Here is a 12891-nt window from a genome sequence, read left to right as displayed (position 1 = left end):
TCTCTAATTTCCTAACAGGTCTGGGGTCTGTACTCTTATTCTTCAAAAAAATGCAGTTGACTACTTATTTTTCACAATCTGACAGGTCTATGTAACAAAAGTAGTTCTGGACAAATGGCCATTTTTTACGCACAGAATATGTATAACTTTTGCAACAGGGTGCACCAGACAATGTTACATGCCAAATATCAATATTCCATGCCCAAGATTTTTTAAAAGTTACTTTGTAACTCAATTCAATGAAACAAGTAACCTATAGACCAAATACCTAATAAAGATTCATATGTTTTCCTACCTAACAAGTCTAAGCAAAATACCTCTAATCTCCCTTTGATTGGACAAATTTATATATTTTATGTTGAGGGTCACTTTGGAAGCAGTCCAGTAAGGTTTAATCAAAACCTAGCAGTGGTTTTTGGAGACATTGTAGATCATAACCCACAATATACAACTGACATCAAACCAATAGAATAGTAACCTGTAAGCACTTAGCTCCAGTGATCTAAAAACAACATATATTCTGATTATGAGTTATATATGTACGAGGTACAACTTTTTTTTTCCTGTTATAAATATATAACACAGCTCCTGAATAAGTTTAAACAACCACCTTAAATTCTTACACAAGCAATATTGTTTTCTATTGACCTAAATTTGAGAAAAATTTAATTGGCAGCCAATTACACTTATTTATATGACTTTATTCATGACATTAATTATGAGACCTGTATTCATAATGTCTTCTTTGCTTTTTCTTCAAATATGTAGAATGGGAACCAAAATTATAAATCTCACTCTGTTTCAAACAGTGTGATATCAGTTATATCTCACAGATATTTTTCATTATATAACTGAACAATTTAAACAACTACTGACCAAAGTTTTCATGTAGTTTAGGACTTCTAAATTAAATTAACAATTAAAAATATTGAATAAACACTAAAAATACAGGTCCACTAAAAGGCGAACCATCAAATATTCTTCCTAATCTATAACAAATATATAAAGTAACACATAAATCATGTGACAAATCACTCTTTTTAGAAACAACTAAATGTAAACATGTAAGAATCATTTTTTTTTTTTGTTAATTTGAATTATTTAATTTGATATGATTTTTTAAATCATCTCAAAAAAATACAAAACATATAGTATATGGTATCAATTTAAAACACTATTATATACATTACACAGACCAAAAACATAAGCAACAAAGTTGTACAACAATGTAAATGCTACCACTCAATTAAACACGAAACGTATGATTAAGTACTATAATCGACCAAATAATGTTGAATCAAAAATAGGGAAATAACAATAATAATAATCTGTACAAATATTTGAACCTGGCCTCCTGCAGGAAATCGACAAAAACAGCTCTCTGATATCAACACAACATGTATTGTGTACAGTTCTATAGTTTATTTTAGATATGTTCCCGAACTTCTCAATTGAGACTAATTAACTGTACATACATATACATGTCATACCTCATGGGATAATTTGTCATGGAAAAAATTGTTTATTCTGTCATCTTTATAAAGAATATGTATAGGAACACTAATCAACTTTCTCTTACAAATTGTCATATTTTCCAGTGGTATTTTATATGCAGATAGTACCAATTATTAGTGTTTGAAATTATTTTTCGTCCAATAGGATTGCAGTACTTCAAATGAATCGTAACACATTTACTTTAGTAAATCGGCAACCTGTTAATCAGTCTAGTAAATCGACTGTTTATAAAAATAATTTAAAACACTAAGGTGGTGGCTGTGCCATGCCTGACCAATTTAATTTTGTAAAGACGTACTAATAAACTTTAACCTATACTTAGACATCAGTGTTCACTTATGTCTCAGGAAGTTACACTAAACATTCGACTTTAGTTTCATGAGAAAATGAACACACTTCTAATTTAAATCTTTAAAGTAGGGTATTAACACTTATGTACATAAAAACTTACTTATTAAACATATGTTAGAAGAAATCAAAACTTATAAATGTTGATAATGACCAGGGCTCTCGATTGACACGGGGATCCGGGTTTTGACTCGTGAAAATCGGGAAATGCACATATTTGACACGTGATAAAATCTGCTCAAGAGTCAATTTGCCACATGGGATTTTCAGCTATGCAATAATAATTACCTTAAATCCACCCCTAATTATCAAATCCTACATGTGTTCAAATCACACTCATAAAAAATGTCAACAGGCAGTATAAGCTGTGTGTAAAATGCTTTACACACGGCAATTGTTTATACCATGTGCACTGAAGCGTGACAATTCAGTGGCTGCAATTTGACAGGCTAAAAATAGCTCTACACAACTGATAAGAATTACATACTTGAGGTGTCAATTATTGATTGCTTTTAAAGGGTTATAATACGTCTTTGATTTACTTGGAGTACCTGTGCATTTGTTATGGTACATTTTGGTATTTAAAATTTATATGATATATCATACCAGTAAAGATATTTTTTTTATATTTTTTACATTTAATCAGAAAAGCTGCTGCTTATTTTATTCTTTCACAGCAATTCATGTTTTTGTTTTATTTGTTTTTTGTTTGTTTTTTAGGTGGAGGGGGTATAGACATTTATAATTAGGCATTTTTTTCTGTCAATTTAGACTTTGGAATCTCCAAAAATGACCTCCAATACAGTTATTTTTGTAAAATAAAAATGATTCATGTAGTCAAATGACACTAGAAAAAAATTATTTGACTCATGAAAATTTTAGCCAAAGAGTCTTTGACTCGTGAAATTCTGACCCTACTGAGAGCCCTGATGACAAAAGAAACATAATTATTCTGAATCAAGTTGATATATGTTCCCATTTGTTTAATAATTTAGTATGTTGGTTAATCAACAACAATATAGATAAATGTTAAGACAACAAAAATATGTTGTGTTTTATGCTTAAATGCAAATATGGAATATATGTAGTGGCTTGACTAACAAGGTGAAAAGAGTTATTTTTCTTGCCAGAAAATGATAAAAACCGCCATGTATATCATATTAATATTATACCATACTTGTTCACCTATAATCAATAGTTATAACAATCATCATTAACAATCTAACACAACTGTTCATTATCCAGCAATGTGATGAAATATCCCCAGTGTGCATACATGTAAATAAGCTATTAACAGACAGATAATTAGCAATGGTCTTGTACAAATATAATTTGGTGCCATTGTTAATACATATATTCACTACATATCAGCAATGATTGGGTAGAACTAACAAATAATGGTGGTAAAAAGAAGTCTAAATCAGTATGAAGAGCAAAATGAAGTATACAGTTTCAGCTAACTTATCAACATCTCGTTAATTAATGAAATATCAAAATTTCATGACCAGAGATTATTTAGAAAACAATCTATAAAGTTAACTTTTGTCAAGATAGCACTACAAATTGACTTCTTTATTTTGTTATTGAATAAATATGTTGGAATATTGTTGTTATTGTTGTTCCCAAAATAACATTTTAAATTATTATTGTATTATCTCAAATATAAATCATTTACATGTAAATGGGACATAAAAATTTAAAATCAATATGGTAAATATGCAAAAACTTTTCAATGGACCTATACAGAAACCTACATGTATCTATTCAAAAATAATTCATTATCAAATACAAAGGTATTTCATTAAATGTAAACAATAAAAGAAAAATCAATTTCTGTAACTACAAACTACTATTAATCATAACAAACAAATCAACTGTTCTAGGCATTTACACACTTCTCCAACCCTATTATTAATATAATGCCAACAAACTGGACTTTAATATTATAGAACTATTCATCATCAAGGCAATCAAGTTCTTCTTAAGTCTTGCACACCAACAAACTGGACTTACATGATACATATAATGTAATATAGAACTTTCTATCATCACGACAAGCAAGTTTGTCTTGAGTCTTTACATTGCCTTTACTTTAGTCTTTACAGAATCTCCCCCCACCCATCACATCATTAATATACACGTCTATCCAAGATGATAAAAATAATGAAAAATTTAACACACTTCATACCCAAAATTACTTTGTACATTATCATGCCCCATTAAATGCACTTTTTTTAAAACAACCGAAAATAAAAATCTAAACAAAAGATCACACAATCATTATTAAGCTGTAGTTAAATACTTCAAATTTTAACTGTACTTCAAGTAAAGCTAAAACATTATGATTATGGTAAGGCATTTTAAATGTTGTTAAACACAAAAAACAATAAACAAAAATTTGGTCTGATTACCGTAAGTGTCTGGATTTTTTACTTTTTTTGAAAAACTCAAATATGTTTTTGAAAATATCAATTGAATGTCATCAGTAAAAAAAGATAACTTTATCAATATTGCAAGCCATTTAGTATGACCTTTTTATCTGAAACTCAGTGAAGACAGAAAAAAATGTCTTATCTATGTGAGATAAAATATCAGACCAGTGAATTAGGCCAAAATCTTATGAAATAGTATAAATGAGGTGGGATCACTACATGTATGTGATTGTTTACTACACATGTACTTTTGTTAAATACCGTTTCCAACAAGATAAGAAGCAAACACAATGTAATTAAAAAACAAATTATTTACGACACCTGTCATGACTCGATATGCATCTCCCTTCCTTTAAACTAAGGAAATGCCTTCATTTTACCATGAAACTTACTATATTTCTTTCATATTAACTTTAATTCAAACTAATCTACTTTGGTATTTAACTACAGGTAACTTAAGCAATTGAAATAATTGCTGACAATAATTTAATTTGACTTATAAAGTTTATTTTTTTACAGATGAGTATTCACTCTAAATTTTTCCAGTAAAGCAAGATAAAACTTCCATGTTAAAATCTACCACAGTTGATATTACAAATTTATGTTGTTCAGAGTAGAGTTTCAACCTCTGTTACTACATCAAGATGTGCTATATTTGAGCTGTCTTTGTCTACTTCCTGCTCCTCACGTCAATTCATGGCTAGATCCACACTGATAAACTGTTTTAGTCGCTCCAGATATTGTCCGTAAAGTTCTACATCATTGTGACCAGCACCCTCTACCCAGAGAGGTTCTACAGTTCTGGGACATCTCTCATGTATAGCTAGTCCATGAGAAAAGTCTATCACTTCATCTTCTGTTCCATGAATTACAAGCACAGGCGATGTTATCTTTTGCACTTTGTCAATGCTGAAAATGTCAATTATCAGAATTATAAACAAATACATCTTATGTGTATAACCAAATCTTTTTAACATAAATTTTTACATATTTTAATAAGTTAACTAATTAATTATACATGTTCTGATTGAAAATTCAATAATTTAAAAAAAATTTAGGCGGGCAAATGTCCGACCTTCCAAATATACAAGGGGACAAATGATCACCGCTGCAAAATAAGGGGGCAAATGTCCATTTCAGCATCCATTTCAACATAAAATCACAAATCTGTGATAGCTATGATTTCTAATACTTCATATAGACATAATAATGTCATCCCTTTAAGAATATAATAGGCATATTTGCAGTAAGAACTATAACAATTCTTTGCCATCAGGCAATTTATTTTCAAATAATTAATATTATTAATTGTTCTTATAAAATAAATGCTGATATCAAAAGGATTGTTCATAGACAGTTTAGAAATACCAGAGATGTAGTTTATATCAATGATTCTGGAAATACACAGAAAATGTTGACACTAATCCTTTGATTGGTAATCTAAATGACCTTGCCCCTATCAACTAACAATTATGGACATTAATTTAGATCAATTAAGATTGTTTATTTTCTGTGGTTTAATGCCCTAATGCAATATGTAAAAAAGGATTAACCACTAGCTGTATTCAGGCCATGATTGACTCTAATTAGTGCTTTAAAAACCCTGCAATTGTGGGTTTCCCCCACCCCCAAGTACAACAAAATATTTTTTTACAGTTACCACAATTAATTGAATATTTATAAAATAGAAATCAGCAGGGCTCTATAAATCCTATAGCCCAACATAAATATTTTAACCATAAAATTGAAAGACAGCTAAATTGAGCTTTGTTCTGTTGATTCATGTTTATCACTTTTGGTCTATTTAAATCACTAATTAATGGTCAGTATGTGTTGGTCCAATTCACTTTCATATTTTAGGTTCCCCTAATGGTTGATACGACCTGTCTGTCTTTTTCTTGCTACCCATGGTGAAATTTGGAAATTGAGAGAGGCTATAGCTGACTAGACTCATGTTAAAATATTTAAACTTAATAAAAATAAACTTAAGAATAAAAAAGAAACTGAAACAAAAAAACATATTTAAGTTGAATGTCGTTAAAGAGCTGAAAGGTTGGAAGAGTCATTCTATGAATGAAAAAAACTTTCTCAGTTGAAATACACAAGTTTGTACTAATTTTGGGAAAACTATTTTGCTTAGACTGTAAATTATAATTTACATGTCGGTTTAATGACGTTGGTAGAACGTCAAAATACCCATAATGAGCATTACAATATGCAAAAACTAGTGTTGGGTATCGGACTCAAAAATCACTATCGATAATCGGACCACCACAATCGATTGTCTGCCGATAGTACCATCAAGTTCGCACTTATAATGGCCCTTTTTTCTTTAGTTTAATTTGCTCTTTGAATTCAAAACAAACAACACAAATACCTCAATATACTACTTTGTGACAGTCAATTTTTGTAATATACAACTTTATGGCAGTCAATATTAGTACTAGTCAACAGGTCAAAATATCAATGAGTAGTATTGAAGATCACTAATTTAACTACAGTAGATATATAAATTTATAATGTTATGATACTGCAAACTATAATTTACTAAAGTAGTATTAACCATGTAAAATAGGTTTTGAATACAAAAAATACTTTAAAATTGTCTGGAATTAAAGAGATTCGGTCGGGAAACTTCTTTTTGACTGCATGTAAAAAAGTTACGCCATAGGCAATTCAGGGGTGGTAGAACATTAAATAATCGATTTTTAAAAAGGACTATCGATTGTTGCCGATTATGGTGTGGTCCGATTAGTTATCGATTTTCAGAGACAATCGGGACAACACTAGCAAAAACTAAAGTTTATTAATTTACATAATTATAGGAAAGTATCCAATATAAAGGGGCATAAACCACTCTCGGTGGTGAGCTAGCTTTTCACCGACAGGGTTTGTGTGCCTTAAAACGTTACATTTTGTGGCCAGTGTGGGGGACAGGGCTTCCACTAAGTTCCAAAATTTGGAAGTCAGACACTGCAAAATCTCTGATATTCTGGGGGATGTAGACAACATTTTTTTAAGGATGGCCCAACTGCCAGACAGGGTTTGCCGTACCCACAGATTTCCCAGGCCAAGTCTCGGAGGGGAAAGTAATGTAACGACGTTGGTAGAACGTCATAATACCCATAATGAGCATTACAATATGCAAAAACTAATGTTGATTAATAAACATAATTATAGGAAAGTATCCAATATATAAGGACATAAATTTAACCACTCTCGGTGGTCAGCTAGCTTTTCACCGACAGGGTTTGTGTGCCTTAAAACGTTACACCGGTTATCCTGGACAAGTTCCGACAACTATTTCAAAGTACACTGTAGAGAACTGGGGCAGAAGAAGAATGTCACAAAAGTAAATTTACTTGTAACCAATCTATAATCTTTTCATTTCCCGGCCACTTATAAAATGAGAAACCCCTCCCTGGGGCATAGCTATGACATAATATCATACCTTGGGAAGGCATCAAAAAACCAGGTCCTCTTTGTTTCTGGAAAAGCAACCCTCATACCAGACATAAGTGGTGAATGCAGCACAACTGCTGCTACTTCATAACGGGATGCTAAATCAACTGTTGGCACTGTCCCTATACTTTGTCCATAAAGAATTATATTTTGTGGGCTTATGCCATATCTAGTCCGTAAAGCTTGCCAAGCAGCATCTATATCTGCATAGAGATTTTTCTCCGAAGGTTTTCCTGTACTTGTACCATAACCTGAATAATCAAAGCTAAATATATTACAATTTATACGGCTTCCAAGTCCAATATAAAAGCTGCTCATTTGTCCGAGATCAACAGCATTGCCATGACTGAATAACATAGTAAACTTGGCATTTGGTGAACATCTTGCAAACATACACGAAATCCTATTTCCTTTCGATGTTCTTGTCTGAAACACTTCTATACAGTCTAATTCTCTTTGGGTATATTGCCATTCTGCTCTATCTGTGAGATGAAAGCTGTACCGTGATCCAGCTTCATCCTGGACTAAGGAATATGTTGGTTCTGGTGGGAGAAATGCCAGCTTTGCTGCTATTTTTGATGGACATGGTGGACAGCAAAACAGACAACACAGTTCGCTTATTGAAAGCCCGTTCATATTTACTAAAATATTTTGAGATTGTCCAAGATATTTCTTCAAATATCCGATACACTTTACTTAAAGGATGGCAATGAAACAGTCATTGTTTGTGAAATAATCGGGTCATTAAACCTCTCCCGAATCGATGAATAACTTTCTTTCTATTTCCGGTGACGTCATGTACCGGAAATGTTGTTATCCAGAATCTTTAACTTATTTATTTTATAATAATGAGATATTAAAACAATATCTTTTGTAATTAGTAGTAAAGGTAAAAGTCTAGAATAATATTCAAATAATAAACAACAAAAAATAATACAAATTTGTTATTCGGAATTTTCCGTAAAAAAGTTAAACACCACTAAATATCATACCTACTAATAAATGGTTTCCGTTTTCCGGTATTTAACGGGTCCGTCTAAACGGGGAGGACTGTCTGCATATGACACTTCATGGCAGCTGTAAAATGTTGCCCCGCACTTCACTTCAGTGTGGTTATATTTTTCTGGTCCTTTTGGACCATTGATGCCAGCACTATTAAGTGTTGAGAATTGAGTACCGCTCAAGCCGGTGCTAGGGAGCGTGAGGGATGTTGCACGTATTCATTATCCCTCATGTACAGACTCAATCAAACCGAGTCTGCAATTCTCTTGTAATTTTGTTGTGATTAATGCTTTTGAGGGATCACTTTCTTTCCAGATTTTTATACTTCACAACAGAAGGTGTCAAGTGCTGTGTGGCAGCTGTAAAAGGTTGTCCCGTACTTCACTTCAGTGTTGTTATATTTTTCTGGTCCTTTGGGATCATTGATGCCAGCACTATTAAGTGTTGAGAATTGAGTACCGCTCAAGCCGGTGCTAGGGAGCGTGAGGGATGTTGCACGTATTCATTATCCCTCATGTACAGACATATAATCAAACCGAGTCTGCAATTCTCTTGTAATTTTGCTGTGATTAATGCTTCCGAGGGATCACTTTGTTTCCAGATTTCATTATTGTGTGAACTTTAACTTAGTTAATGTCATTGTTGATATTATATTATGATAAGCGTACTTTTTTAAAACATTCTTGAAATCTATTCTTTAGGTCCTTTATCTGGACAATATATAAGAAAAAAAAATAGCAATAAGGATATAAAAGGTGAAATATGCACACAATTAACAGATGATGATAAATAAAAAAAATCATGTATGATTCAAAACTTCTCTTAAAGGTCCATATTGTGCCTCAGAAATGCTTTTATTTTTATTTCTCAAAAGCTTTTTTTTATTTTTGGTGTACTTTTATAGTTTTCAAAAGTTTCTCATTGGCCAATCACATAACCATTTATTTGCATTTGTAACTTTTTTGCATTTATTACATTAAAGTGATTGTGTGTATTGTACGGATGTCAAAATACTTCTGTGTTTACATTTTGCCACTTTTATAACAAATAATTTCACATTTATCGATACATTCTTCAGGTTAGAATAATCTAACATGCCCTCAAACCAATATTCACAAGTAAAATAACTCATGTTTGCACTTTCTAAAGGAATAAAAATGTATCCGTTTCCGAGACAAAATGTGTCTTTCACTTTCGTTTTTTTTTGTTGATTTCGTTAAGTTTAAAGAAAAATAAGTTTTACCGCGGTCTTCCAAATTTGAAAAGCTCTGTTAGTAAATAGTTTTTTTTAAATATATTTTTGCTGAACTATTTGCACACTGAGATGATGTGTCGCATGCCAGACCCAATTTTGTAGCCAGGTAAAATGTGAATTAAGGTTCTGGAAAGGCTGTATTTTATAAAGTATATTGATGGTCGTATCCGGTCAACAATTCTGTCATCATCCGTGGATAGATTAATTCTTTTTTTAAAAAAATTCACTTCGGTGAAATACACTCTTTTACACCACATGGTTACACTTGTGCAGTGTATATTGAGTGATGTTATGCAATAAAAACCGATCGGAGAGGTATGGTTGAGTAAACAAAATCATCTTAATGAAAACCACTTTGCACGTTGTGTGTTACTTACCGTAAGTCTACTCCAGACCTTTGAGATTGAGATTAAGTATCGTTTCTGAATACGTGCCAAAGAGTTCTCCGCCCTTTAAAAGGCAGACTCAAAAATATATGCCATTGCCTTATTGTTTCTGATAAGGAGGCTATTTTTTACAGATATGTCTTGAATTGGTTTATATACAACAATATTAATACAAACCAGTTAACGCCTTTCCAAGTCCGCTATGAAATTTTAAACGGATCATATTTAACTTCTTGGAAAATTCTGACTTTAAAGTTTTTTCTACTATTCATTATATGTATATAATAGAATTATTTTAATTTTGCAAAACCTGAACGTTTCAAAAACGTTTTATATGCATTAAATATTGGAGATATTTTTCACGCTTTGTTTTCAAATATTAACCAGGGGGCATTTTTGCAGGGACAATAAATTGAGCATAAATATTAATAACAATGCGAAAAATAGTAAGGCAGACTGAAGCATAATAAATAAGATACAAAGTAAAATTCTTGTGCCTTGATAGCGCAGTAGGCCGAGCGTCCGTGTCAGTTTTGTCTCATGCTCGTAACATGGTTTGGTACCATTACATTTGAATGATATGTATCTTTTTCTTATTTGACTAGTTTTGTTTCAAATAGTTACAAATAGGTTTTGTACACGGATTGATATGCAGTTGTGTTAAGTTTGGGGAAATGTCAAACATCATGAAAAAGCATTATCAGAAATGTAAATAATACAATGAAATGAAATGTGTTATACATGTGTATATTGATCCATATATTCAATTTTTAATATTCCGCAATCGTAGTGTGTTAAATAGTTTGATTGTTAAATTGTTAAATAAAATTTTAAAAGAAAACGCGTTACATGTAGTTGGTTTCTTTATTAAGAAAGGAACAAAAATGAAATGAAATAAAAAGAAATAGGAAATAGAAATTTAGAAGAACAAAAGGCAGACAAAGTAAAACGATTTTCTCTTAAAGATATAATTATAGTGTATTTGAGTTTGAATGTCTTAAAAATTTGAGTAACGTCATCAACCGTTTGCCTCTATTTAAGGAATGAGCCCCATAATGGGCACTATAAGGAACTATAAAATTGACAACATAGGTCAGTTATATACCTTAAAAGACACAAGAATGCAAAATTTAAACAAAGTTTACCGTATGGTTTACGAGTTATGGAGATTTTTCTAAAGTAAAACTTGGCTATTAGAAGGGCTCTTTTTCAGAAATGGGAAACTCTAATTATTCTATTTTATAATCATTATGAACTAATGTTTTCCTATAATTTTTTTTTAAGAAACAAATAATAGCATTCAGCTAACAAATGACCCAGCAAAATTATTGTTTCTACTCAAAATGTTTGTAATATGTATATAAATGTTACCCTACCCCATCCACTTTAAGAAGTTGTTTGTTCATTTTTCTACTTGGAGGGCCTTATTCAAAATATCCCTAAAATTTACTCAAATCAGGGGCTGTTTTCAAAGAGTGCATAAATTTTCTAAAAGGTATATTGGTTGCGCTTGTCAAATATAAAATACTTTTACCATCTAGTTTTTATTTTATTAGACTTTGAAAATACAAGGTACCATATTTGATAATAAATTTGACACAATTTAGCCAATAAATACCAATAATAATTAAAATGAAACACTTTTTTCTTATCAAGAGCGATCTGAGAGACACAAATAATGTTCAAAGAAAAAAAAAAAGAAACAAAAAAAGTTGCCTCTTCTTGGGGCTTGAACCCGCGCCCCTCAGTTTCAATGCAGTTGACAGTAGTTCTAGCCTATTTGAGTACTCTTCAAAGTGGAGGTAATGCATTAGGTGGGTCATACCTAAATGATAAAATCGACATCCACTCATCAGCAAGAATGAATAACGCTGAAAACCGTTCAACGAAACAATTGTAGGGCTTTTGTACGGAATACCGTTAGGGCCATCGTGGTTATACGTTAAAATACAGAGGGCGACAATGCGAGAGTGCGACAGTGCGATGACGACAATGCGACAGTGCGATGACGAGAATGCGACAGTGCGATGGCGAGAGTGCGACAGTGCGATGACGAGAGTTCAACAATGCGAGAGTACGATGACGACAGAGCAGTACTGTTATCGCACTGTCGCCATCGCATTGTCGCACCCTCGTCATCGCACTGTCATCGCATTGTCGTATTGTCGCACTCTCGTCATCGCACTCTCGCACTCTCGTCATCGTATTGTCGCACACTCGCCATCGCATTGTCGCACTCTCGCCATCGCACTGTCACAGTCTCGCATTGTCGCACACTCTCGTCATCGCACTCTCGTTGTCGCACTCTCGCCATCGCACTGTCGCACTCTCGCATTGTCGCACTCTCGTCATCGCACTGTCGCACTCTCGTCATCGCATTGTCGCACTCTCGTCATCGCACTGTCGCACTCTCGACTATCGCCTTCTGGTGGACGGTTCTAAACTGCTGGCGAATAAGCTGACGGTATAGAATATGGGATAATTTGTCAAT

The 12891-nt window shown here is 32.4% G+C and overlaps 1 protein-coding gene across 1 annotated transcript; it reads right to left on the bottom strand.

Moving 5' to 3' along the window:
• Nucleotides 1-3322: 3322 nt before the first annotated feature.
• LOC132746921 (alpha/beta hydrolase domain-containing protein 17B-like) lies at nt 3323-8574 on the bottom strand. The gene is made up of 2 exons (XM_060736202.1): nt 7747-8574; nt 3323-5204 (listed from the first exon to the last, which is right to left on the bottom strand). The coding sequence occupies exons 1-2, from the start codon at nt 8391-8393 to the stop codon at nt 4985-4987; spliced, it is 867 nt and encodes a 288-aa protein (XP_060592185.1). The 5' UTR covers nt 8394-8574; the 3' UTR covers nt 3323-4984.
• Nucleotides 8575-12891: the final 4317 nt, after the last annotated feature.

This window comes from Ruditapes philippinarum, unplaced genomic scaffold (genome assembly GCF_026571515.1).
Source record: "Ruditapes philippinarum isolate M1 unplaced genomic scaffold, ASM2657151v2 ctg815_1_1_1_1, whole genome shotgun sequence".
NCBI lineage: Eukaryota > Metazoa > Mollusca > Bivalvia > Venerida > Veneridae > Ruditapes > Ruditapes philippinarum.
Note: the sequence above shows the minus strand (reverse complement) of the source record. Positions and strands in the feature narration are given on the sequence as shown.